We start from the raw sequence: 25101 nt of genomic DNA on the forward strand, positions 1-25101 counted from the left end.
CGGGTGTTAAGGCCTTGGGATGGCGCGGGCGATGTGCAATGCCGCGATTGATGCAACTCAGGGAACAGAACTTTACTCCGTACTCTAATAGGGTCCCTCGAAGCCCAGACCTGGTCAGAGGGAAACGAGACAGCCGTCGACGCATAGAAACAGCGGGAGTTTAACACAAAGTAGAGATGAAGTCAGCATGAGGGATCCCCAACAACGACAGCCATCGCTTGTCAGTGTCAATGTCAAGTCAGCGAGCAAGCAGCACCACCTGATGTTCTGACAATGACCCGACCCCCGGTTTCCGTGCTAAAGCCATTCTCGGTTGGCGTTTCTGGCAGACAAGCCCCAAGCCCAAAGAAGCCCAGATGGCAGAGAGCTCGAAGCCACCCCGGGCCGCTGGTGGGGAGAGACGAAATTGCACCCTCCGCCGCGTTTGTGGTGGTGAAACGGCCAGGGAGATTTGACCAGCCCAGGATCGTGCTATCTTGACTTACAACTCACTTTATTCACAGAGAGGGGCACAAGTCGGCTGCGCAGCCAGCAATACGGACGGGCCCTGGACCCGGCTTTGCCTTGCCTTGTCGCTCGCTGTCACTGTCCGACGAGGCGGTCCGCCCACACATTTGTGGAAGTTGATGGGCTCCATTTCACTCGTTGGCGACTTATTAAATGGAGGGAAACACCACACCTTTCGTCCGCAGATAGGACTCTCTCTCTTCTTCTCTGCCTCAAGGGATTGTTGACCATCCTTGCCCAACCGACACTCTTTTTTTCACATTCGTTCATTCATTCTTTCCAATAGGCTTAGTTCCTATCACAGCAAACCAAACGAAACATCACGAAGACAGTATCCGACTGTCAACCAACCATCCGACCGATTTCCATTCTTTTTTTTCTAGGGTGACTTTGAAAGTTCCTGCTTTTTGCAAGCGATCAGCAACATGCACTTCCTCTCCATCCTCGGTCTCGCGGCCATGGCCGTCGGCCAGCTCACCTCGTCTTCCCTCGAGAAGCACGTCGACTCCGTCACGCTCAGCAAGTCCTTCAACCCCATCAAGGAGGCGTACTGGACCGGCTACCCCCACCACCGCCGCACCCCCTTCGCCGTCTCCCCCGATGGAAAGTCGGCCTACCTCGCCTACCTCGACTCCTCCGAGACCGGTGTCCACGTCCAGCCCATCGACCCGACCACCTTCGCCGCCACCGGCGACCTGGTGACCATCTCCGGCGGAAAGGAGGCCGGCGGTCTCGTTGCCCACAACGATGGTTTCGCCATCCTCACCAACGAGGCGCTTTCCGGCGTCACTGACCCCGTTGCCGTCCTCTACCGCTACACCAACGGCAAGGAGACCTTCAAGACCTACCTCGGCGGCCCCGATGTCGACCAGGGCCAGGCTATGATGTCCCCCGACATGAACGGTGACCTCGTCTTCTCCGAGAAGGCCGGCTACTACGCTGCTTACATCGTCGTCACCGCCTACCAGGGTGATGCCACCGGCCACTTTGGCGATGCCATCCGCTACATCGACACCACCGGCAAGCTCACCAACATCGCCGGTGCTTCTTCCTCCTGGGGCTGCTCCCACAATACCGGTATCGCCTTCGAGGCCGCCGACGAGGCCCCCTTCGCGTCTCTCTGCGCTGAGGACCAGGGTGCTATCTGGCTCAACACCAAGACCCAGGGCATGACCAGCGACGGTGTCAAGGTTTCCAACGAGCACGTCATCAACGGCGGCGCCAACGAGGCCATGGGAGGCATGTCTGGCTCCTACAGTGTCCTGGCCCGCTTCATCGGCGCTGACTCCTACATCTTCTCCTGGGTTTCCCGCGGTGCCAAGGACCTGACCGCCAACGAGTGGATGGGCAGCGGCTACACCACCTCCAAGAACCGCACCAACAACCGCAACGTCGCCATCGCCCTCTTCTCCGACAAGAACACCCTCGTCGGCGACCAGGCCACCTCCGAGGTCGGTGCCGCTGACGGTGACAAGCAGGTCAACTGGATGACCTCCGGCACCAACGACTGCTCCAACGCCCACGCCGCCGCCTTCGACAGCTCCAAGGCCCTCGTCACCTGGGAGGAGATCTCCAACCCCATCTGCGACTTCGACGCCATGGGCTGCAAGGGTACCTTCGCCGGCACCAAGTTCCAGATGGTCGGCAGCGACGGTAAGAAGGTTGGTGAGGCCGTCTCCGCTGACGACACCTACGTCGCCGGTGACATGGTCACCATGTCCGACGGCCGCATCTGCTGGCCCTACGTCTCCATGGACTGGAAGCTCGACGGCCCCGTCACCGGCTCTCCCGTCTCCAAGATGTCCTTCGCCTGCATGAGCGGTGGCTCCGGCTCTGGCGGCAGCGCTTCCGCCGCCCCTGCCTCCTCCGCGGCCGCTTCCACTGCTGCCCCTGTTGCCTCTTCCGCCCCTGCCGTCTCCTCCACCGAGGCCGTCGACGCCGTTGCCACCTCCGCCGGCTCCGCGGACCCCAGCTTCGCCTCCGGCGCCGCCCCCGAGCCCATCTTCTCCACCATCTCCGGCTCCGCCCTCCCCAGCTCCAGCGCCCCCGCCGCCTCTGCCCCGGCCGTCCCCTCCTCCGAGCCCGCCGCTTCCGTCCCCGCTGAGACCCAGGCTGCCGCCTCCTCTTCCTTCTCCGCGCCCGCCGGCGCCCCCGAGCCTTCCTTCGTGACCGTCTCGGCTGACCCCGTTGCCTCCTCTGCTCCGGCCGGCACCGGCCTGCCCGTCGAGACCATCCCCGACGCGCCCGCCACCTCTGCCGCGTCTGCCGACCCCGTCGCCACCCAGGCCCCGTCCTCCGCCGGTGCCTCCAAGACCAGGACCCGCAAGCACCGCACCAAGTCCCGCAAGGGCCCCAAGCCCACTGGCGGTGCTGGCAAGCCCAGCGGCGCCGGATGCGTCAACCGCACCACCATCCACACCGTCTATATCACCAGACGTTAAGTGGTACTCGCATCGAGGAGGGAGGAGAATGAAGATGAGGGGTTAGGAGAAGGGATGTGGGGGAGAGGCTACGCGTCACAAGCTGCCGTGGTGAGGCCTACCTTGCTTCCTGGAGGATTGTAAGACGAAGAGAAGGACGAGCCGCAAAACGCACAACACTCTCTGAAAAAAAGGTGAAAGGATTGGGCTTGAATGAGATTCATGTACATACTATGTACGATTTGTACACAATTTTCCCAACTCGGGTCCTGCAGTCTCTTGTCTTCGTCTACTTGGATGAAGATGGAAAACGCAGTGACACGAGTCAAGGCCAGTGGCCGATTTTCAGCAATTGAACCAACTCAGTTCATCACCGGTTGTCGGGAGCATTTTGCATCCAAGACGTCTTTTCCCTGTCCATCGTCGCCCCTTGTGAATGATTTATCTGGTTGCGAAGCACTCGGACTCGTCGCATCAACCGTCAGGTGGGAATTACCAGCTCCACGTTTTCTTGGCTTTATTATGCGGGCCACTGGGGCTTCGGAAGAGGCCGAATGAAGCTATTGATTTTTCAAAAGACGGATTAGGAAGATGGTGAGTTCTTTTGGGAAGAACGCGAGAGCGAAATGTGGTACGGCAGCCGGCAATGTCGTCTTTCGCTTCCCCTGTGAGCTGTGATGTGATAGAGCATGACCGGCGAGTCGTGAAGCTTTGTGAGAAACGATAGACTCCCAACACGTGTTGGTGAGGGCGGGAAATGAAAGAGTGGCATTCGGACTCTATCGCCGAAGGTAAATCGCTACATTCGGTGGCCAATATTTCCCCATAAATGTTACCCTTCCCCTCTTTCTTTTCACTAACAACCAATTAGATTTCACAACTCAAAAGACGCCAGCAAAACTCCATCCAAAAACTGCCGTCCAAGCATCGGCCATCCTCTTCTTCCAGAGAAATAAGAGGCGGCCTAAACACCCTGAATGGACATCCAGCGGGTCCTCCCTGTGTTCCTGCGTTCCTGCGTCCGAGCAACCCCTGCATCACCACACACACACTCAACTCGCATGCTGCCTCCAGGGGCCTCTCCTGTCAGCAACGCCGATAATGCGCCGTCATTGGGGGCTATCGCTGACAGCTGAGGGGTCCTCGTGGCCCGAATGGACCAAAGAGCACGTCGAAGCCACGCTTTCTGCAGGGAACACGGGGCGAAGCGGCACTCCATCGCGGCCGTTTGTCCCCTAATTGGCTCAAGTGGTAATGGGAGCTGCCCCAATCGTCACGTCCAAGACAGCGGGATGCGCGGGATTCACATTGATTCAATCTACAGCCCACGATATGCTAGACTCATTGGCCAATGATGTGCGATGAAGGTATGAAAGATGCCATCCCTGGCCGCTGACGACGTCTTCTTCGGGAAGGACCCCTGGTGCAGTCTAGCTCGAGATGTAAGTCGCCCTCTTCGTCCACCTGATTCCTACCTGACGGCGGCGGCGGCGCAATCGTCCACAACTCCATCACCAACAGCCCTTGAACCCCTCGTCTTCTGCCAAAAAGACCCTTTTAGTGCCAATCTGTTACCGATTGAGCTGATGGACGGCATTCCCCGTCAGAATCACATCTCAAATCGTCCGCCGAGTCGGCATCAGGTCCCGCCCGCGGCCAGTATCCGTCTTGTCGTCGACTTTGCGTCCATCACGACACCCCAAGATCATGAGAAGCTAATGCAGGAACGTTGCATTCGTCATCTACCAATCCTTCTCTTCCCCTCCTCTTTGCCCTGAAGACCCCGGTCTCGTGGGAAGGGTACCAGATAAACTCGTGGTCCTGACTGGGCCTCACGCCATCTCCTGCCGCGTCTTATCCCCATTCAGCCGTCCATTGATGTGAGCCACACGCCTTTTGAGCTCTTGGAGGAGAGAATGCGCGGCTCTGATTGCCGGCGCCATGCGCCCTTAGCGGCAGCTCAATCTCAGCTACCATGTGTCCATCATCTGAAAGGGGGATGGTCGTGAGAACTTGGAAGGTGGAAGAACAGACGATGTGCATCCTGCGAGTGCTCATATAAGGCCTAGTGGCCGCCTCTCCCGTAGATGCTCTCGATTTTGAAGAAGCAGCAGCACCTGTTTGTTGGTGATCTCGCGATCCTCCAGTCACTCGTTGACCCCTGCCAAGCCAGCTCAGATTCAGAGCGTCCCCTCTTTTCTTGATACCCTCAGCAACAATTACAATACCCTCTTTATTTTCTTTACTTTAGATACCCACACTCATTAACAATGGTCCGCTCAAACATCATCGGCCGCCTGCTGGCCGCCTTCTTCCTGGCCTCCGGTGTAGCCGCTCATGCGGAGGGATGCAGCTGCCACGACGACGGTGTTGTGCGCGTCACTTACATCGTCGTCGAGATGCCCGAGCAAGAGCCCGAGAACTTCCCAGTGTACTCTACTCTTCCCCCCTCCACCACTCTACAGACCATTGCCACACCTATCCCAACTGGTAAGGTCACTGCCCAAGCCGCCCATGTCATTGAAGACATCCCGGCCTACGAGCCCGTCGCCGCGAAGCCCGAGACTCTCCGGCCCGCCGAAAACACCACACACACCTTCGGTCCCACCATCGCGCCGGGCATCGACACAAAGGACCCCGTCAACATCGTCCCGGCCAAAAATATCTCGCTCTACTACTCTGCCACCGAGACCGAGGAGCAGGGCTCCATCAACATGACCCTCGCCCTCAACAATCCTGCCGTGGTCCTGGAGCAGGTCGACGCCGTAAAGAGCGTCGTCTGCGACGACAACGAGCTCACTGTTTCCTTTTCTGGCTCTGAGGCTTTCGACCAGGCGGTCAAGGACTGGTCCGAGTCTGAAGAGGGTTTCATTCTCATCACGAATCATATGGGCAACTGTGACGCCGAGTTTGAACGCGGCTTCTTCATGGCCACGGGCCTCACGCCGAGCAGGGATGACCTCTCCATCACCGTCGCCGCCTCCAAGGAGGAGCTGACTAACATTGCCGGCCAATGCGAGATGTCCTTCTCCTCCCTGCCCGCGGCCACGCTCTCCAAACGCCTGACCCTAGATCCGAGCGTCTCTATCTCCTTCTCCGAGGGTCTCGCCGATAACACCGTCCTCTTCAGCGACGGCCAGTACATCAACGTGACCGCCGACGAGGCATGGTTCTCCTCCACCATTACCTTTTCAGGCTACCTCAAGTACAACTTCTGGGGTTTCAAGCTCGAGGCGCTGTACTTCGACCTGGACACCACCTTCGACTCCGCCGTGGGCCTCTCCGTCGATGTTGCCGCCGCGTACAGCCACCAGCTCAAGTACGCCCCCGACGAGCTCGCCTACTCCCTCGTCTCAGTTCCAGGTGTCGTCCAGCTCGGCCCGGGTGTCGCCTTCGCCGTCGGCCTCGACTTCGATGTTTCTGCGGCCGTGGGTGTCACTGCCGGGTTGAGCGTCAACCTGCCCGACGGCAACGTCCACCTCGACCTGCTCGACAGCAGCAAGTCGAGCGCCACGGGCTGGGAGCCCAAGTACAGCAGCTACGCCAACATCACCGAGGCCGCGGACGTGCGTGTCGATGCCTCTGCGGATGTTACTGTGGAGCTGGCCATCAAGCTGCTCGGTGGCCTCGTCGACCTCAGCTCTGGGTTGACTGCTACCCCAGGCTTCGACAACCACTTCAAGCTGCGCGGCGAGCAGAACCTAGGTGCGGCTGGAAACTTCACCAGCGCGCCCGTAGCTAGCGCCGAGGTCCCCTCGGACGGGCTCATCTGCGCCGAGAAGAATGGTGTCGAGCTTGCGACCGATTTCTATTTCAATCTCACAGCGTTCGCGACAAAGTTCTGGAGTGCAGAGTTGTACCACACCCGCGTGCCTCTTTGGGATCTCTGCTACAGCTTCTAAGTGGTGTTGTGAAGTTTAAGAGACTCTTCCCCACCACGTGTATTTCACTTACACACCTTGACGAATTACCTCTTCATGATTGTATAATACTATTTCATAATGTCTATCTCAAAAGGGAAGGGAATGAGCGAATTATATTATCCGCGGAAGAAAACCCCCCTTGATTCAAATATACAAACTCTGCCGTATTAGGCCCTCTCAAGCTTATTCGTAACCGTAATGGCATATGCAACGATGGGTCTCGGCCATACTTGACTTGCCGCACCATAAACATGATCAACCGGGACTGTGGTTGACGATCGCTGATTTTCACTGTGAGCGACAATGATGAACAGCCGACCCCGTACACTGCTTCCAATATTAGAATCACGGGGAAGGGACAAGCTTGGTTTGGCGAGAAAAAGGAGCTTGGCTCACGGGGGAAAACACACAGGGGTAGCCCTCACCTGCCGCCTGCGACACGGCTGCGCGGGAAAGACAGAAAGTCGAGCCGTCAGCGCCATTCACGAGTTGCTCACAGGCCGATCAAACTCTCCACTTTCCGATGTGCTAACACATCCCCCGGGGCCCAGAGCCTTGGTTCCCCGTTTCGTTAATGGCAATCAAGCTTATCCTGAGCTTTATTCTACGCTCGTACTTAGGCGCCGTGCTATTAAACGATTTTCGCTGCTGCTAGGGGCCCAGCGTTCATCACGTCTGGAAGCGTTTCAAGAGCTCGACGCACGGTTACGGATGACAGATGACGTTATTATTTTAGTGACGGGAATAATCAGAGGAAGAAGAGACGAAATTGAAAGAAAGCTGCCATGGCCATCCTGGCCTGTTGTTTGTCTACCAAAAAAGATCTAGAAGGAGTGGGCAGTCAATCCGAGAGTGGGCAGCCATTTCTTCACTGTGAAGTTTGGCCCCAAGACGTGGTAAGGGTGAGAAAGATTAAGTGATTGGGGGCGTGGTGCGGAGCCAAGACTTTTGTACGATGAGACGACGGAGGTCTCTGAGACTGATGCGACTCATCGAAACTTTTGTGGGGACTTTTTGACGTTTTGGATGGTTGATGTGCCCTGTCCCGTCAGACTTGGCTCCGAGGCGAGGGGTGGAGTGCGGAGGATCCTGGGCATCCTGGACACACACACACAGCCATCATGGATCCAGCATGGATACGCGGAGAACTTGGCAGCAACACCCAGCTGATGGGAAGAACTGCAGGTCCAAGGTCTTTTACAACTTTCTTTACGGTCGGGTTGCTTGGCACATGCCACCGGTCTGAGGATTCGATGTGATGTTTCACGGGAGGGTTGTATCCCGAGTGAGATGGGCCTGGACTGGGGCCCGCCATGGCTGTACATGGCTGAATCGTTGTTGGGAGTTGAGACTTTGGCGCAATGACAACGGATGGATGGCGTGAATAGGTCAGGACTTAGGGGGCTGAGGTCAGATGGCAGATGACGGGTGCGAAGAAAAAGTTGGGATATAAAAATTGGGCTCTTGGCCGACAATCTATGAGTTGCTTTACCTCTTCACCTCTCACGTCTCAACAACTACCTCTTCCTCTTCTCCCTTTTTCCTTCTCTTGAGTTGAGCCAGTCTCATTCTTTCAACTACTCGGGTAGTAGTCTAGTTCGTGTTAGCAATTTTTATTCCATTCTTTTCCACCTTCTCTTACTATCTCTTCATACTCTCTACCCCCCAGACAACATGAAGTTCTCTCAAGCAGCCGTCCTTCTTCTGGCCGGCTTTGCCGTAGCCGCACCCACTACTTCCGATGCCCTCCGCGGCCACCAGCGTCAGCGAAGAGCCAACGGTGGCCAGGGCAGCGACCTCATCGCCCAGCTCCAGAGCACCTTTGACAGGAACAACCCGAACGGCACCCCCGCCGCCGCCGGAGATCCCGCGGACCTCAACGGAGATGGCGTGATCAACGCCTTCGAGGCCGGTGCCCAGGCCAGCAAGCTCAAGCTCAGACGCGGAAAGGGCAAGAAGCAGCAGGCCGCTGGCAACAACAACGATGCCGCCGATGGCAACGATGCTGCGGACGCCGCTGATGGCAACGCTGGTAACAACGCTGATGCTGCTACCGGCAATGCGGGCAACGCCGCGGATGCTGCTACTGGTAACGCGGCGGCCGGCAACGGTACTGCCAACGCTGGTGGTGCCGCTGCTGGAGGCAAGAAGCAGAAGAAGGCCAAGGCCGCGAAGGCAGCAAAGGCAAAGGGCGCGAAGGCCGCCGGCAAGAACGCGGCTGCGGGTAACGGAGCTGCTGGCGGAGCTGCTGCCGGCGCCGGCAACGCAGCCGCAGGCAACGGTACCGCGAACGCCGGTGGCAACGCCGGAAACGCCAACAACAACAACCAGGCCGGCAACCAGCAGGAGGGCAACAACGAGCAGCAGGGTGACAACCAGGACGCCGGCGACGCAGCTGACGGTGCCGCCGGAAACGCTGGCAACGCTGATGCCGGTAACGCTACTGGTGGCGCCGCTGACAACGCTGGCGGTGCCGCTGCTGGAGGCAAGAAGAACAAGAAGGCCGGCAAGAACAACAACAACAACAACGCTGGTAACGCCGCGGATGCTGGAAACGCTGCTGACGGTGCCGCTGGTGGTAACGCCGCCGATGCTGCTGCTGGAGGCAACGCCAACAACAACAACCAGCAGCAGGGCCAGAACGGTGCTCAGGACAACGCTGCTGACGATGCTGCTGGTGGCAACGCTGCTGATGGCGCCGCTGGAAATGCCGGAAACGCCGCCGGTGGCAAGAAGAACAAGAACGCCGGAAACGCCGCGGGCAACCAGAACAACGTCGACAACGCCGCCGGCAACGCTGCTGATGGTGCCGCTGGAGGTAACGCCAACAACAACAACGAGCAGCAGGGCCAGAACGGCGCTCAGGATGGTGCTCAGGACGCTGCTGACGGCGCTGCTGGTGGCAACGCCGCCGATGGTGCTGCTGGCAACAACAACAACCAGCAGGGTCAGAACGGTGCCCAGGATGGTGCTCAGGGTGGTGCCGCGGACAACGCCGGCAACGCAGGTAACGCCGCCGGCGGAAAGAAGAACAAGAACGCCGGAGCTGCTGCGGGCAACAACAACAACAACAACAACAACAACAACAACGCCAACAACGGTGCCGCAGACAACGCCGCCGGTGGTGCTGCTGACGGAGAGAACGCCGCGGACGACGCTGCCGGCGGTGCTGCCGGCGGCAACGCGGGCGCCAACAACGAGCAGCAGGGCAACAACGAGCAACAAGGCGAGAACCAGGACGGCGCCGCTGGCAATGCCGGCAACGCCAACGCCGGAGCCAACGGCAAGGCGGCGAACAAGGCCGCGAAGAATGCTAACGCGCGCCGTTTTCTCCACAGGGTCTTTTAGGTACCCATTTCAATTCAGCAACAATTCTGCCAGTGCGGTGTTTAATATGAAGGATTCCAATGATGATGAGGCCCAGAAGGGGAATGGGAACAATGCCAAGTCATCTTCACAGGAGGGCCAGAACGGTCAGAATGGTCAAGATGGGCAGGATGGTCAGGATGGTCACAATGACCAAAATGGCCAAAACGGTCAGGATGGTCAATTCAGCGGCGAGAACAACGCTGGGGAGAACAATGTTGATCAGACGGGCGAACATCAGGACCCTGAACCTGGGATGAGTTTCCCGGATTTGTTGGATTACTATGAGATTCGATGTGATGAGTGAAAATTTTATTATTACTTCTACTGGCATTCTGTTCCTTCGCGAGCAACAAAAATTAGGGGAGAAGAAAGTCTGTCTTTACTGTATTATAGTTCAACGAGCGATTTTGTTGACGAGTTGCTCGTGTGACTTTCACTGGCCCTGCGAAATCTTGCGATGGCTTCACCTCGGAACGAGACAAGATCGGCTCTTCTCTGTGGGTTTTCTCGGTCTCGGCAACAGTCCATGTGTAGTGCAGTCTTAGTGAAGAGTCGATTGTCTGGTCGTTGAATGAAGCGTGATGATCAGGGGTTACACTGGCCAGAATCATAAAAAAAGAACGGAAACAGAACAGCCGATATGGGGAAGCCCCTGTCAATCACTTGTTGAGAGTTTCGGCTTCATCTGAACTTGAACGGCTTTAACGTCAGACTTGACTTTCTCCGCTCGGCTCGGCGTATGGCCCCCCTGTCTAGGATGAACCAATCAGAGCAAGTGTAATGCAAAGAAACAAATGTGAACATGTTTAGGTTGAGTTAAGCTAACCATTGGGACCTCAATTTCACGATGATGCTGTAATTAGGTCGTTCAAGATCACGATGAGGTGCATACATGTGTCCCGCTAAGATACACTCTCTCGGCGTGCAGCGGTGGGCTGATTCGGCCTATTCGGGTGCTAGTTCGCCACGGCCCGCCGAGATCCAGGGCGGTGGGACCGGGCGCGCGCCGGGCGTCTTCTATGACGAGCCTCTTGCGTCAATCCTCCCGACGTCACAGACCGGTCACTCGTGTGGAATTCTAGAACGCGTCTGAGTGATGCGATGTTTTCGGAGCCGATAAAACCTCACGACTGAAATACTCCTCTGGATAGTGAACGATTTTCTGTGTAGAATATTCCAATTAATCCTTATAAATCAGTAACACCAAGTACCGCTACTATGAGTTCACAAAGCACCGTTTTCCAGCTGAGCGGAACATGCAACAATTATGACTGGGGAAAGAAGGGTCATGACTCCCTCGCCGCGCGCTTGGGTGAAAACACCCCTACCGGCTTCAAGATCGAGGATGGCGAGGCCTACTCAGAGATGTGGTTTGGCGATTACCCGGACTTCCCTGCCCGAGTTCTCGAGTCACAGGAGCTTCTCAGCGATGTCTTGAAAAAGAACAAGGAGAAGTTATTGGGAAAGAAGGTTATTGAGCAGCTTGATGGCCAGCTTCCATATCTGCCGAAGGTAGGGCTCCCTTATCCATGATGCATTCGCATCGACATGCACTGACACGCGACTCAGATCCTCTCAATCGCCAAGGCCCTCCCGCTGCAAATCCACCCCAACAAGTCTCTCGCCAGCAAGCTTCACGAGCAAGACCCGGAAAACTTTACCGACCCCAACCACAAGCCCGAGATCGCTGTAGCTTTGGGCAAATTCGAAGTCTTTGCTGGCTTCAAGCCCCTCGACCAGATCTCCCCCATCTTCAACATCCCCGCGCTCAGGGACTTCATCCCCGATGACACGAAGACTTGGTCTGATGAGACACTGCGAGAAGTCACCCGGCGCATCCTGTTGGCGGAAGAATCGACCGTCGAGAAGGCATCAAAAGCTCTTGCCGACACGCCGCGCGACGAACTTGGCGGCAACGCGTACGTGCTGGACCTGTTGCCGAGGTTGCAGGAGCAGTACGGCAAAGGCGACCCCGGCACGCTGGTCGCATTGCTGTGCATGAATTTCTTGACGTTGGAGGCGGGTGAGGCGTTGTACATCCCCGCAGACGGCATCCACGCGTACCTGTCGGGAGACATCGTCGAGTGCATGGCGCGGTCGAACAACGTGCTCAACACTGGCTTCTGCCCGCCCGGCGACCGCAACAATGTGGACTTGTTCAGCAAGACCTTAACTTTCAAGGCCCATAGTAAGAGTGATGTTATGTTGCCTGGGGAAAAGAGCCCTAGGGGTGCGCAAGGTCGGACTGTGGTGTACCGCCCGCCATTGAGCGAGTTTGATATGTTGCGGACGGATTTGGATGAGAAGAACCCAAGCGAGGTGCTCAAACCGGGCGAGGGACCTGCTGTAGCTATCGTTACCGAAGGCGAAGGTGTTCTGGAGGCGGACGGAAAGCAGTTCCAAGTTCAGGCTGGACATATCTACTTTATTGCTCCTGGCATTGAGGCGAAATGGGGAAGCAAGAGTAAGATCCAGGTGTTTACGACTGTGGTCTAGGTTTTTTGTGTAGAAGTTCTAGAAGTATGATGTCATGAAGAGATGAATCTGTTTACAAAGGAACCATTTGGGTGCTTCCTTCATATCATCACAAACATTCGCTGTGAGGCAATGATTATTATTTCAATCTATGTAATTTTCGCTAATGGAGTATCTCTAAAAATGAATCGAAAATGGTCGCAATGAAGCCAACCATGCTGGAACATGGCTGTCTTCGTCTCAGTAACTCCCGACTCCTGTAACACACCTGTGATTCTTTCCATCAATGACCTAATTCTCTAAGATGACGGTCCTTCCCAGCCGCACTCTTAACCGCGTTCTCAACAGCCGAGGCAAGATCAAGGTGGAAGAACGGACGATTGATCCCAGTAATTGGACCCAAAAGCCGGCCTCCAATCTCCTTATAAGCCAAGCTTCCTTCCTCCAAGGTCGAAGACGACTGCTCAGAGTCGCTGGTCACGCACACGGCCTTTGAGCTCCTCGCAGTCGATGCACCATCACACAGCATTGGGGGCTGGCCAGCTAGTTCTGCCAGGGTGAACACGGGCTCCCAGCGATTCAGGTGTCCTGGCGCAGGGCACCCGAAACCTGACACTGACAGGGCTCGGCGTGTCCATCGGTTTTGCAGGCCTGTAAAGTGCCATTCGACAGTTTCCGGCGCGGCCCAGCGATCGAGCTGATTGCGAAGGTCAATCAGGCCTTCGACGGCCCCGGAGTCCATGTTATTGACGGCGGAGCAGTCCAGGATGACGGCTCGTAGTAAAGGTTTTGTTAGGGCCGCAGACTCTGAGTCGGTCTCGACAGTCGCAGCAGGGACGGGTTCGTTCCACGGCCTATCGCCGGGGTGATCGTAGTGAGGAATCGTCGTGCGACGAGTGGATTGGGTAACGTGCTCAATTACCCGGTCGACATATTGTGCTTGGTTGAGGTAGTTGAAGCCTTCGGTGAAGCGATAGATGAACACGCCTGGGTAGAGCTCTCCTACATGTACCTCTGGGTTCGTACCGTCTTTGCGATTCAGGGGAAGGAAGACGTCTCGCGCAGGGAGTTTAGGGGATGGAGGCGACCGGCTGTGGTGGAGAGTCTGTGAACTGCTTACTGAGTGACGGTCAACATCGTGGTGCTCGGTAGGGCTTCGGTCGGGATGGCGGTAGGTGCGGACGCGACCAAGGAAGCGGCCCCTTGCGTGAGCGAGGCGCAAGAGGAGCAGAGCGGCTGAGAGGGCGACGGTGACGTAGATGCCGTCTTCCAGGCTGGTGAAGATGGAGACGAATACGCCGATGAAGTAGATGAACACGTCGGGAGGAGACATGAGCCATGACTTGAAGATGTGGTCGGGGGAGGTGATGAGGTTGATCACGGCATGGATGATCAGGGCTACCAGGCTTGCCATGGGGATATAGTAAAGCACAGAGGTCAGAGCGTAAAGAGCGAGGAGAAGAATAACTCCGTTGAAGATGCCGGCTAATGGCGTTCTGACACCGGCTTTAGAGAGAATAGCAGTGCCGCCGAAGGACCCGGTCGAAGAGTAGGCTCCGAGGAAGGGGCCGAATAGATTAGTGCAGCCGATCGAGATTAGCTCTTGTGAAGGCTGGACTGTGTAATTGTTGATGCGGCCGAATGACTTCCCAATCGCAATGTGCTCGATCACAAGGATGATCACGGTGGCGGGGAGGTCCGGGAGGAGTGCGGAGATCAACTTCGGGTTTAGTGACGGCGGGGCGGCATGGGTGAATCCTCTCGGGAGGGTGCCGGTGATGCGAAATCTGTGTTCACCGTCGCCCAGTCCTCTGTTGACTAGGAAACTGATGAGGGTATATAGTAGGATGGTGAAGGTCATGCGAAGGGAACACAACATCTCCCACATCCTTCGGCGCTTTGGTTGCGTCTTGGCCATGCGCTCGGTGTACCACTTTATAAGGGCAAGCAACACTAACGCTGTCAGTCCAATGGCGGCGTCGAGCTTCACGCGGGGCAGGCCGCGGGCGGTATCGATAAACACGCGGTATGCGGCGGCTTTGGAGTTGACGCCATCGATGCCCAAGAGAGACGGTATCTGACTGAGGGTAATCGTGATGGCGGCACCAGTGACGAACGCGGAGATGGCAACATGGGGTATGAATTCGATGATCCAGTCAAGTCTCAGGAGACCGAAGACCAGAAGGACAGCGCCGGCGAGGAAGGCGAGGGTCTTGGAGATTTCTTCGGGGGCGAACTCGCCGGGGTGTTCTTCGAGGACTTTGGCGCTGACCTTGCCAACAAGGAGAGATACTACGGCGGTTGCCTGTATTTGTTAGTTGTGATATCATAGAGACAATGTTGTTGTTAGGACTTACTCCTATCGCAATATCTTTTGATGTTCCGAACAGCCAGTATAGGGCGGCGCCGGTGAAGGAGGTGTAGAGACCATACTCTGGGCTGAGTCGTGCGAGAAGGGCATACGCCATTGCTTGTGGGATGACCACAAGTCCAAGTGTCACACCTTCTTGGTATAAGTTGACGGTCATAGAAACGTCGTGATGCTACTTGCCTGCAATGGCATCCGAGATAAGCCAACGAGTATTATACCTCAGAATCCACCTCGTGAAAGGAAATAGGCTCTTGACATAACGGACCGATCCATCCTTTGTGGGCACGTGCTCCAGTAGCCATTCGTTGACTGTCGGGTCCTCCTCATAATATGTATCGTATGGTGAGATGTCGTTGGTGACATGTTCGTGTAGTTCTCTTGTTTGATGTCGGGTGCTGGCTTCTAGGTCGATGCCGAGGACCTTGGCCACCAGCGAGCCGGCTTTGCTCGCTGCCATGACTCTCTTCTTTAAGTGGCAAAGCTTTTCTGTGTGCCTTATACCGAAGGTTGGTTTCGAAATACCAGATACGGCCTCATGGGAGGCTGTCAGTAATCACACAAAACGATGATAGGAACGAGTCTGTTCACAAAAGCCTCTTTCTTTCAGATGAGCAGCGAAGCGGTGTGCGGGTTTGCGTATGATCTGAAGGTGACATGGGCTGGTTATAAGATGGAGCAACGGCTGTCTCGAGGGCATACCGCTCTAGAAGCCGCACCGCCAGCCGCCTTGGCGCCCGTGTTATCGGGGAGACAAGGGGGGCGCTAACTTGGCAGCAGGCCGGGGAAGGTAATCCTCACGTTTGTTGGGGTGACACGGCGATCTAGACCTTAGATTCGAATTTGTTCTTGGACGGGACGATAAGTTACTTTGAACCGCTGTTCGTCTCTAGCCCGGGTCCCTCCATGTCAGAAGCGCAGGAGGAAAAGCAAAACACATACAGGGCACATCTCGGCGATCTGAAGCGCAAAACATCGCGGCAATGAGCACGATCTCGCGGGGAACGAGGCGCGCTAGACGTCCCCATGATGCCGGCACGAGCTTCAGCGCTCGGGGACCAAGAAAATACTGCTTTAGTGCCCTAGGAGTGGATCCACGATCGCTTGCGGTGGATCGCGAACTTGGCTCTTTGTCGGCGAAGTGGATGATAGGGAGGCAGGGTGGCAGGTCGGGTCGGTGGTGGGTGTTCTTCTCCGGAGCGCCGACAGCCGGTCCGGGCGGGTATCGGCGCTGGATCCACGAAGGAGGACGGTCTCGGCCCCATTTGTCGGGGATTGATGGGGTCCAGGGCCCCCTGCCTCGGGGGGAGAAACTTTTCCATCTTGCTGTATGCAACCACTCCAGCGGCGCGTTTCCGATGTTTCTTTCAATGCGGCTCGTGTGAGACGGGGGGTTGGCAACACGTCAGCAACATGTCGTCGCACCCGTTGTCGGAGACTTGCCGACTGCATGATTTGAGCGAGGCAGCGCGCGTCGACCACGGCTTGATGAGAAGTCGCCGGTCGGCTGATTGCTGTTGCTGGCACGGCTAGATAAGAGCCCCATGTCTCGTCCCGGCAGTCGGCCCTTTCCACGGACGGCTCCTGCGTCGTCAATCGGCGAATGGAGTTATTTTCGGTCACGCCGGTTGCCGCTAACGTCGGTTGTTGAATCTGGGGGTTGATCTGGCCCTCCCTTTGAGAAAGACGGCTCCATTGTTAGTCAAAATTCCCCAGAAGACGTCAGGACGCGCTAAGACGTTGAGTCCATCCAGGTTGGCGTTGGGCCAGCCAGCTTGATTGAGAAACAGACTCACCTGCAAACAGGCCAGTAGAGACATGATGATGCCCGCTCTACGGGTTGGGTAACTTTTACCTAAGACAACAACGCAGGTGAGTCGACAGTCGCCGTCGGCGTTGGTCATGTTCTCCGGAATAGGAAGCTCGGATTCTTTTCCGTCTTCAACGGGTCTTAAACTGCTTTCTGAGCGGCAACAGCAAACCCACTCTCGCTCATGATGATGTTAGAACTGGCCTGATGGTCTAGAGGTATGATTCTCGCTTTGGGTGCGAGAGGTCCCGGGTTCAATCCCCGGTCAGGCCCTGCTTTTGCTTTTTGCCCACGGGAACCATCTGAGGTCGAGTTAGGAGGCCAAAGTGGCTGCGTATTGACGTTTCCCGACATTTTTAAACATCGGACCAGGAACGGCGACGGCGCGGAAAACATGTGGGCCCCGGAGGTGTGGAGAAAAGGGGCCCGAGCTGGGTCTTTGTTTTCCTCTTTTCCCCCCCGCGACACTTTTGGGTTTGGTCCGCGGCCTCTTCTTATTTTTTAAGGTGATGGCTCGCCCTCACCGACTCCGAAGCTCAGCAAACTTTCTTGGTTCGCTATCAACACGTTTCTCAAAATGGTCAAGGCTTGCCTGGGTAGATTGGGACAGCTCGCGAGCAGAGTTGCGCCAGATCAGCAAACACGCCAGTCCGGGGCCTTTTCTCTGAAGCCGAAAGTTCCTCACGAGGGCGCCGATCTGCCCAGCTTCAAGGGACCGTCTGAGTCTGCAATTGTCTTTCGAGGCATTTGATTTCTCAATTTTCGAACCACGAAGGTGTATTTACCGCCGCAAGCGCGTCAGTCAAGGTCGGTCAGTCGTGGATCTCAATTGATGAGGGCTGTCATCATGTCAGATTGCTGTCACCCCCTGTCAACTGACCGACGGCTCCCGAGGCTGTATGCAGCCGAATGTTTCCAGAACCACAGTGACGAAATGCCGTTTGTCTCCTCGCCGACACGTACATATGTGTTCAAGGAAATGTCCAGGATGCCGTGTCTTTGCATTACCAGAAGTAGCCCAAGTCAGCAATAACCAACGTCTTTCTGGTCAGTGGGCCACCACACGTCCCTTCCGGCGCTTCCAGGAGGCCCGAGTTCTTACAGCGGCACGCCCGTCTTGGGTAAAAACCGCACGCAAAGAAGGTTCTGAAATAGCATCTGATGTCTCGTCTTCGGGGATACCTCAAGTGCGGGCACGTGCGGAACAGGGAACTGCTCCAGCCTACAGGCGATCTCCCGGCAGACTCTTCAGATGAACGACAACGGCTGCCTCGGGTTGCCCACTCAAGTTGTTTTCTAGGAAACACTCAACGTCACCAGGCATATTGTCGCATACCCGGCGCGGGAAGCCATGCAATGCAGCCTGCGGGAATGGCAGTTGGACCAACTTTTCGGGTTGGCCAACAGCCCTACAACAACCATGGACACTGCATGACCGCTGTCTGTCGAGTGAGAGACGGCTTTCGCAGTAATACGGCAGTCCGTACTTGGCCAAACTCCGAACATCATCCAAGATATCCAATTTGGAGAAAGCAAGCTTCAAAAGCCTCAGCGTATCTGAACCATTAAAGTAGGTCCCTCGTAACCCGTGCCCCCCCGCCGACAGGTCTTTCGGCACCCCCTGCACCTATCAGGAAGGGACCGTCGGACTGCCGACTCTTGAAAGGCGAACAAAAGGCTTCCGGCCACTTGAGATTCCGTCCTGAACATCGAGTCACGATGTCTAAGCGCAGCACATAAAGAGTTCATCTATACTACCACAGCCATGTATGTTCGGACTGGCCCGCTCGTGTAGGCCAAGGCGACCATACCATGGAAGCCGTCACGACGCCACTGAGCAGATGTCATTTTGCTTGATAAGAAACGGTCGTCCAATTTCCTGCGCGATGGATTCGCTTTATAACCAGGTCGCCGCCCCATGGTTTTAGTACGGATCTTCAGGTAGGCGCAGATTTTAATGCGGCGTTTCGGTTTGCCTCTTCCTGTTGCCAGCTTTAGTCCGTCGTCCTTCAAGATGTTTGTCAGAACCTCTCATGCAGCGGCCTTGATGGCGCTGGTTGGGGGATCGTTGGCAGACTGGATCAGCCCCGAGTATACGACCTTCTTCCAGCTCCCTTTACCGATTCCTCCGGTAAAGCAGCCGAAGTTGTAGGTATAGCTCTGTTACCCAAGTGGACATCACTGACATCACGGCAGCTCGGTAAATAATCCAGTCACGAACAAGCCAATTGACTATTACGAAATGGAAATTCTTCCGTTTACGCAAAAGATTTATCCCGACAAAGGGCCGGTCTCGCTCATAGGATACGATGGCATGTCACCCGGACCAACATACATAATTCCAAGAGGCCGGGAAACGGTGGTGAGGTTGTCCAACAAGGCAGTCAACCCAAGTGTCATGCATCTTCATGGGTCCTACACGGTGAGTCAACTGCGGCCCGGAATTCTGGTGACAGTGCTAACCCCCCATGCAGCGATCGCCGTGGGATGGCTGGGCAGAGGACACTATCATCCCAGGACAGTACAAAGACTACTACTACCCCAACAGCCAGAACGGCCGTACTCTGTGGTATCATGACCATGCTGTCGACATCGTAGGTATTTCCGACGAGCAGGACTAGATAACAGAGCTAACACTCGCCGAAGACAGCCGTGAATGACTACTTTGGTCAGGAAGGCATGTGGATCATCCATGACCCTGCGGAGGACGCGCTGGGCCTTCCCAACGAATACGGTGTTAACGATATCCCGCTCATCATCACGTCAAAGCAATACGGGGACGATGGCCAGCTATTTTCCCCGGCTGGGGAGACTGAAGGTCTGCTGGGAGACGTCATCCACGTCAACGGGCAGCCGTGGCCGTTCCTCGCTGTAGAGCCTCGGAAATATCGCCTTCGCCTCCTCAATTCCGCAATCTCAAGAGCGTTCATCTACTCATTCTACAAATTGGGAGACGAGGACGAAGAACCTATCCCCATCCCGTTCCAGGTCATCGCCTCGGACTCCGGCCTGCTCACGAGCCCCGTCACCACGAAGAACCTCGCGCAAGCCATGGCCGAGCGCTGGGAAGTCATCTTCGATTTCACCCCCTTCGCCGGGCAGAAGATCACCATGATGACGGAAGACGAACGCAACATCGGAGCGCAGTCGAGACACAAGAAGGGCAGGAAAGGCAAGGGCAAAGACGAAGACTACCTGACGCCAGTCATGCAGTTTGTGGTCAGCCCCACTCCCGTCGCCGACAAGTCCCTTGTTCCCGGGGAGCTGCGCGCCGTGCCGTTCCCGCCTCAGCTGCCCGACCTCATTGACCACTACTATTTGTTCCACCAAGAGGATGAGCTCTGGAAAATCAACGACGTCGTCTTCAGCGACAAGGCCAATCGCATCTTGGCAAACGTCCCTCGCGGCACGGTTGAGATATGGGAGATTGAGAACGGGGCCGGCGGCGGCTTCCTGCATCCCGTCCACGTCCACATGGTCGACTTCCGAATCCTAAGCCGTACCAGCACTGGCAAGTGGGCAACCGACCGCGGCGTCCTGCCGTACGAGGAAGCCGGTTTGAAGGATGTAGTTTGGGTCGGCGTCGGCGAGGTCGTTCGTGTCGAAGCCCACTATGCGCCGTGGGATGGCGTCTACATGTTCCATTGCCACAACCTGATCCACGAAGACCATCAGATGATGGCAGCCTTTGACGTCACGACTTTGAGCGATTTTGGGTACAAGGAGACGGCGTTCAACGATCCTATGGAGGGCAGGTGGCGCGCCGTGCCAATCACCAAGGCCGATTTCACCGTGGACGCCATCACGAAGAAGATTGTCATGATGGCAAAGCTCCAGCCCTACGGTGATGTCGGCGACATTGTACGAAAGCTGGACCAATACTGGGCTTCTCGAGGCGGACTTCACCAGAACCCTGGCATAGTCAACGATGAAGCAGCCAAGAAAAAGGGGGCTCAGGAGGCAGCCAAAAAGGACACACCCAAAAAGGACGGAGCCAAGGAAAGCGCGACTAAGATGGGCGGTGTTAAGATGAGGCGGGTCAAAAGGGCCGAGGTCGTCATGGATGAGACTGAATGATAGACGGAGGGGACAACATTGGTTTTCCTCAGCGAATGCGCGGTGTAATGTGTAAGACCTAATTTCTATGTTGTGGGCGGCTGTACAACACTGGATGCGCGACGGGTCAGGACTCGGGAGCATCTTCGATTTGCCTGTATATATCTTAACGTTGGTTTCTTATCTTGCGAATCAGATGTGTGACATTTATTTATGGATACGTTTTAGCAACATGTGAAATATTAACCAGGTCTTCGTACTACTCCTGCTCGGAAGCCGGAGTATACGGCGTCCGCGATCAACCTTCACAGATAAGGTCCGGCTGCAGAGGCCCCGAAGATAATGTCTAAGCATATTCTACGTCATATTATACAGTCTACTCACTCCATCCTTTGAAGAATCTGCACATATGTTGAGACCATTCTGATTTAGCCGCATACCGAGAGGGTGGCCTGCTAGGCATGGTATACAAATGCCATAATAGGGAATTTAACCAGCGAATCGCAACATTACATTGCTTACTAGATGGCATTCAACACTTTGGGTGACTAAATCACTTGACGAGCTGAATAGGGCGAATTCTCGCGGCAAAGAACGCCTTTCTTCTACATATTCGACCATCACTCAAACCCAGAAGCAGTTTCTTCAATGCCAGATATGGGTACATCATCTTTTAGAATCTGCACGCTCCCCTTTTTGTTTTTCGCCTGACGTACAGATGCGACTTGTTGTATCGCTTCGAAGACGTAGTGTTTCTAAAACTAGCCCAATGACACAGCATTGCGAAAGCGAAAGAGCAAGGACCTGGCCTTAACGGCGGCCCATATCCGCGTCGATCGCCCATCTGCAGGTGGCTGACACCCCCTTTATGCCTTACTATTACAAACTGGTAATTTCCGCACTACAATGGTACGGGGCGTACGGAGTAGTGACCCACGAAACTCCGCTGCCGGCGACTCCCGAAAGAGGCTGACCTGCCGGCGGCAATGCAGGCGGAATTTAAGCTTGTGTCAGTGAGGTTAAACACCCTTGGCTGATCTCCCCATTCATGCTGGGGTACAGGCCTCCAGCACGATCTCACGGGTCCAAAAAAGACCCGATGCATACTTAGACGTAGAGTGAATGCGGGCAGAAAGTTTAGCCGCCCATACTTATTGATGTCGAGAAGTCTGAACGTTATTTCCAATATTGTCCTGTAAACCGTCTTCTTGGAGACGACTTGATATGCAATAGGCCGGAATAGAGTCTTAAATCTAACTATCCCTTCCTCGGGGACACCTCCTGGTGAATGCATAGGCTGGCAACATCTTTCAGGCCCATTCCATGATTATCAATCCTTGAGGACCACCTGTCGGAGCCACCTGCCCCATCAAGCTTCCACCGTTGAAACCCATACACACTTCTGATCAGGTATCCCGCCGGCTGACATATGACGCAATACCCCCGGTACGGGCCGAACGAGCTCACATACGCCGGGTAGTATGTTCATCGACAAGTTTGGTCACTCTGAATTTGGCTCACAAGTGGGCACTGTGGTGGCTTAGTCTTTAACATAGCCGATGGGATGGGCAGGGCAAATAGCCTGGCGGACTTGGAGCGTGATGTCAAGGGACTAGCTGTGGCACCATGAGATGTATGCCAAGAGTCGGTTCCCCCGAAAATGGGGCATCGTCCTTTATGGCCATATTGTTTCGCCTGATGTCTGGTGAATACAGCCCTAACAGCTAGGAGTTTATATACAACAGTCGTGGCTTGCCTTCGTGTCGATCATCAGCCTCAAGACCTTCATTATTCTGATTCATCCATCTCACAGTCATTACTATTGTTCAGGTTTCAGGATGCTGTCTCTCGTTCTTCTCAGCGTCCTAGCTCAAGGGCTGGCAGCCAGCCCCGTTAACAGCACCTTCCCTTTCCGCCAACAATGCCTTTCTTTTGCCAACGCTACCACCATTGCCGGAGCTGCTTCTATCTCGACAGAGTTTGTCGCGGCAGGAACAACGCTGGAATTTCCCAACGCTGATGCTAGCTGTGGTCGCCCATCCCAAATCGTGTCAGCGGATCTATGCCGTCTTACAGCTCAGATCGCCACTTCGAATCGCTCCGGCCTTAAGTTCGAAGCCTGGCTTCCCCAGAACTGGACTGGCCGTTTTCTCAGCACTGGCAATGGTGGCCTCGGCGGTTGTATTCAGTATGAGGATCTTGACTACGCTAGCTCCTTGGGCTTTGCTGCTGTCGCTACCAACAACGGCCATGACGGCGCGAGTGGCGCTTCATTTTTGAACAATCCCGACAAGATCGAGGATTTTGCCTACCGAGCGCTCCACACGGGCGTCGTCGTTGGGAAAGATGTCAGCAAGTCGTTCTACGGAAAAGCTCACACGAAAAGCTATTACCTGGGCTGCTCAACCGGTGGCCGCCAGGGCATGAAGGAAGCACAAGCATTCCCCTCAGACTTTGACGGCATTGTCGCTGGTGCTCCCGCGTTCTCTTTTAACAACCTTACCTCGTGGTCCTGCCATTTCCTTCCCCTTACCGGACTCGAAGGGGCCGATACCTTTATCCCGATGACAATGTGGCCCACAATCCACGACGACATTCTCAAGCAGTGCGACGTGCTCGATGGCGTTACCGATGGCATTCTTGAATCACCTGACTTGTGCGACTACAAGCCGGACGGTCTGCTCTGCGAGGGATCCAACTCAACAGACTGCCTTACTCAAAAGCAAATCGAGACCCTGCGTGCAATCTATTCTCCCCTTCTTGATGCCGCAGGTAGCCTGGTCTACCCTCGCATGCAGCCCGGCGCCGAGCTCACGGGTGCTCCGCAAACCTACTTCACCGGTCAGCCTTTCGGCGCCGCCGACTGGTTCAGATACGCCATCTTCAACGACTTCAACTGGGATCCCATCACCCTCAAGCCCGAGGACTACGTTACTTCCTCTACTTTGAACCTCTTCAATATCGAGACCTTTGACGGCGATCTCTCTCCTTTCCAGGAACGGGGCGGCAAGCTCCTGCATTACCACGGTCTGGTTGACGGGACGATTTCAAGCGACAACTCCCCCAGGTACTATGAGCACGTTTCGAAGACCATGGGCCTTGAGCCTGCAGCCCTCGATGAGTTCTATCGCTTCTTCCGGATCTCAGGCATGGCCCACTGCGGCGGCGGCCCAGGTGCCACCTTCATCGGCAACCAGGCACAGAGTAATGCAGGCCTTGACCCCGAGCAGAATGTCCTAATGGCAATTGTCCGCTGGGTGGAAGAGGGGGTCGCTCCGGAGGCTATTTTGGGCACTGCATTTGTCAATGGCACGCAGAGTGCAGGCGTTGACTTCAAGCGTAGACACTGCAGATGGCCCCGTCGAAACGTTTTCCAAGGCGGAGACTACAAGGGCGAAAACTCATGGGCCTGCGTTGAGTAACTTGGGTGACAGGAATGTTGTGTGGGCAAGAGCATGTCAATCACTTTGTACATTTAGTTGTAGGCAGGTCGACTGAAGAAAGTACATAATCAGACACGGCTTGTGTACGCCAGGTCAATATCACGAGGCCCGAAATTGTTACTCCATATAAGTACAACATTGTATTGATAAGTGAATCAAGAGAAGAATCTCCCTTAGACTAGTTGAGGGACCATACTTCAGTGTGGTCAAACATTATCGATGGACATCCAGCGCCTAGCATGATTTCCTTGGCCTGATGACGAAGTAGATCAAGTTTGAAACCAGCCCGGAAGCATGGACTGATTGAAGTTGAAAGGGCATACGACTGCCGGACAAATGCAACCTGCACCTTTCTCCTGAGCCACGCACTTCATGGCAGGTTCGTTCGGGTTCGGGTCGCAGCAACAGCAGAGCTCTTCCGCCTGGCTGGGTCGGAATGGACAGCGGGTGTCGGGAACATTGCAGATAGGCGCGTCCGAGACTTTGCAGGTGATGACCTCGAGGTCATAGTCGCAAGTACAACAGTCTGCGTCTGGCTTGACCTCAGTCTGACGGCCTGCAATGATTGAGGCTTGAATGCTGCTAGCAGCTATAGTGATGGCGATAATGATGCGTGAGAAGTGCATGGTGTCGGAGTTTCGTCAAGCTGGTTATGTAAAGGGATAATCTCTCGGCGGAGGTTGCGGGTTTGTTGATATTTTGCAGAGCTGTGTTTGTTGACATTTAATCT

At 55.5% G+C, this 25101-nt stretch overlaps 8 protein-coding genes across 8 annotated transcripts; 6 read left to right on the forward strand and 2 right to left on the reverse strand.

Moving 5' to 3' along the window:
• Window positions 1–932: 932 nt before the first annotated feature.
• CGGC5_v004345 (uncharacterized protein) lies at window positions 933–2948 on the forward strand (the record flags this gene model as incomplete). The annotated part of the gene is made up of 1 exon (XM_032026004.1): window positions 933–2948. One exon carries the CDS (start codon window positions 933–935, stop codon window positions 2946–2948), a length of 2016 nt encoding a protein of 671 aa, XP_031877462.1.
• A 2249-nt stretch (window positions 2949–5197) lies between these two features.
• Window positions 5198–6829, forward strand: CGGC5_v004346 (uncharacterized protein; the record flags this gene model as incomplete). The annotated part of the gene is made up of 1 exon (XM_032026003.1): window positions 5198–6829. The coding sequence occupies one exon, from the start codon at window positions 5198–5200 to the stop codon at window positions 6827–6829; it is 1632 nt and encodes a 543-aa protein (XP_031877460.1).
• A 1695-nt stretch (window positions 6830–8524) lies between these two features.
• CGGC5_v004347 (uncharacterized protein) lies at window positions 8525–10198 on the forward strand (the record flags this gene model as incomplete). Its single annotated transcript, XM_032026002.2, has 1 exon — window positions 8525–10198. The coding sequence occupies one exon, from the start codon at window positions 8525–8527 to the stop codon at window positions 10196–10198; it is 1674 nt and encodes a 557-aa protein (XP_031877492.2).
• Window positions 10199–11437: 1239 nt separating this feature from the next.
• PMI1 (Mannose-6-phosphate isomerase) lies at window positions 11438–12715 on the forward strand (the record flags this gene model as incomplete). The annotated part of the gene is made up of 2 exons (XM_032025998.1): window positions 11438–11731; window positions 11789–12715. 2 exons carry the CDS (start codon window positions 11438–11440, stop codon window positions 12713–12715), a joined length of 1221 nt encoding a protein of 406 aa, XP_031877501.1.
• Window positions 12716–12977: 262 nt separating this feature from the next.
• Window positions 12978–15162, reverse strand: CGGC5_v004349 (Sulfate permease 2; the record flags this gene model as incomplete). The annotated part of the gene is made up of 2 exons (XM_032025997.2): window positions 12978–14999; window positions 15052–15162. 2 exons carry the CDS (start codon window positions 15160–15162, stop codon window positions 12978–12980), a joined length of 2133 nt encoding a protein of 710 aa, XP_031877490.2.
• A 56-nt stretch (window positions 15163–15218) lies between these two features.
• On the reverse strand, window positions 15219–15522 carry CGGC5_v004350 (uncharacterized protein; the record flags this gene model as incomplete). Its single annotated transcript, XM_066151272.1, has 2 exons — window positions 15219–15245; window positions 15331–15522. The coding sequence occupies 2 exons, from the start codon at window positions 15520–15522 to the stop codon at window positions 15219–15221; spliced, it is 219 nt and encodes a 72-aa protein (XP_066009529.1).
• Window positions 15523–18886: 3364 nt separating this feature from the next.
• On the forward strand, window positions 18887–20949 carry BLRO-2 (Bilirubin oxidase; the record flags this gene model as incomplete). Its single annotated transcript, XM_032025996.1, has 4 exons — window positions 18887–19020; window positions 19069–19294; window positions 19347–19466; window positions 19519–20949. 4 exons carry the CDS (start codon window positions 18887–18889, stop codon window positions 20947–20949), a joined length of 1911 nt encoding a protein of 636 aa, XP_031877506.1.
• A 1817-nt stretch (window positions 20950–22766) lies between these two features.
• faeB-2-5 (putative feruloyl esterase B-2) lies at window positions 22767–24350 on the forward strand (the record flags this gene model as incomplete). The annotated part of the gene is made up of 1 exon (XM_032025995.1): window positions 22767–24350. One exon carries the CDS (start codon window positions 22767–22769, stop codon window positions 24348–24350), a length of 1584 nt encoding a protein of 527 aa, XP_031877508.1.
• Between the last annotated feature and the right edge of the window lie 751 nt (window positions 24351–25101).

The sequence above is a fragment of the Colletotrichum fructicola genome (genome assembly GCF_000319635.2).
Source record: "Colletotrichum fructicola Nara gc5 chromosome Unknown KSG_Nara_v1_contig02, whole genome shotgun sequence".
NCBI lineage: Eukaryota > Fungi > Ascomycota > Sordariomycetes > Glomerellales > Glomerellaceae > Colletotrichum > Colletotrichum fructicola.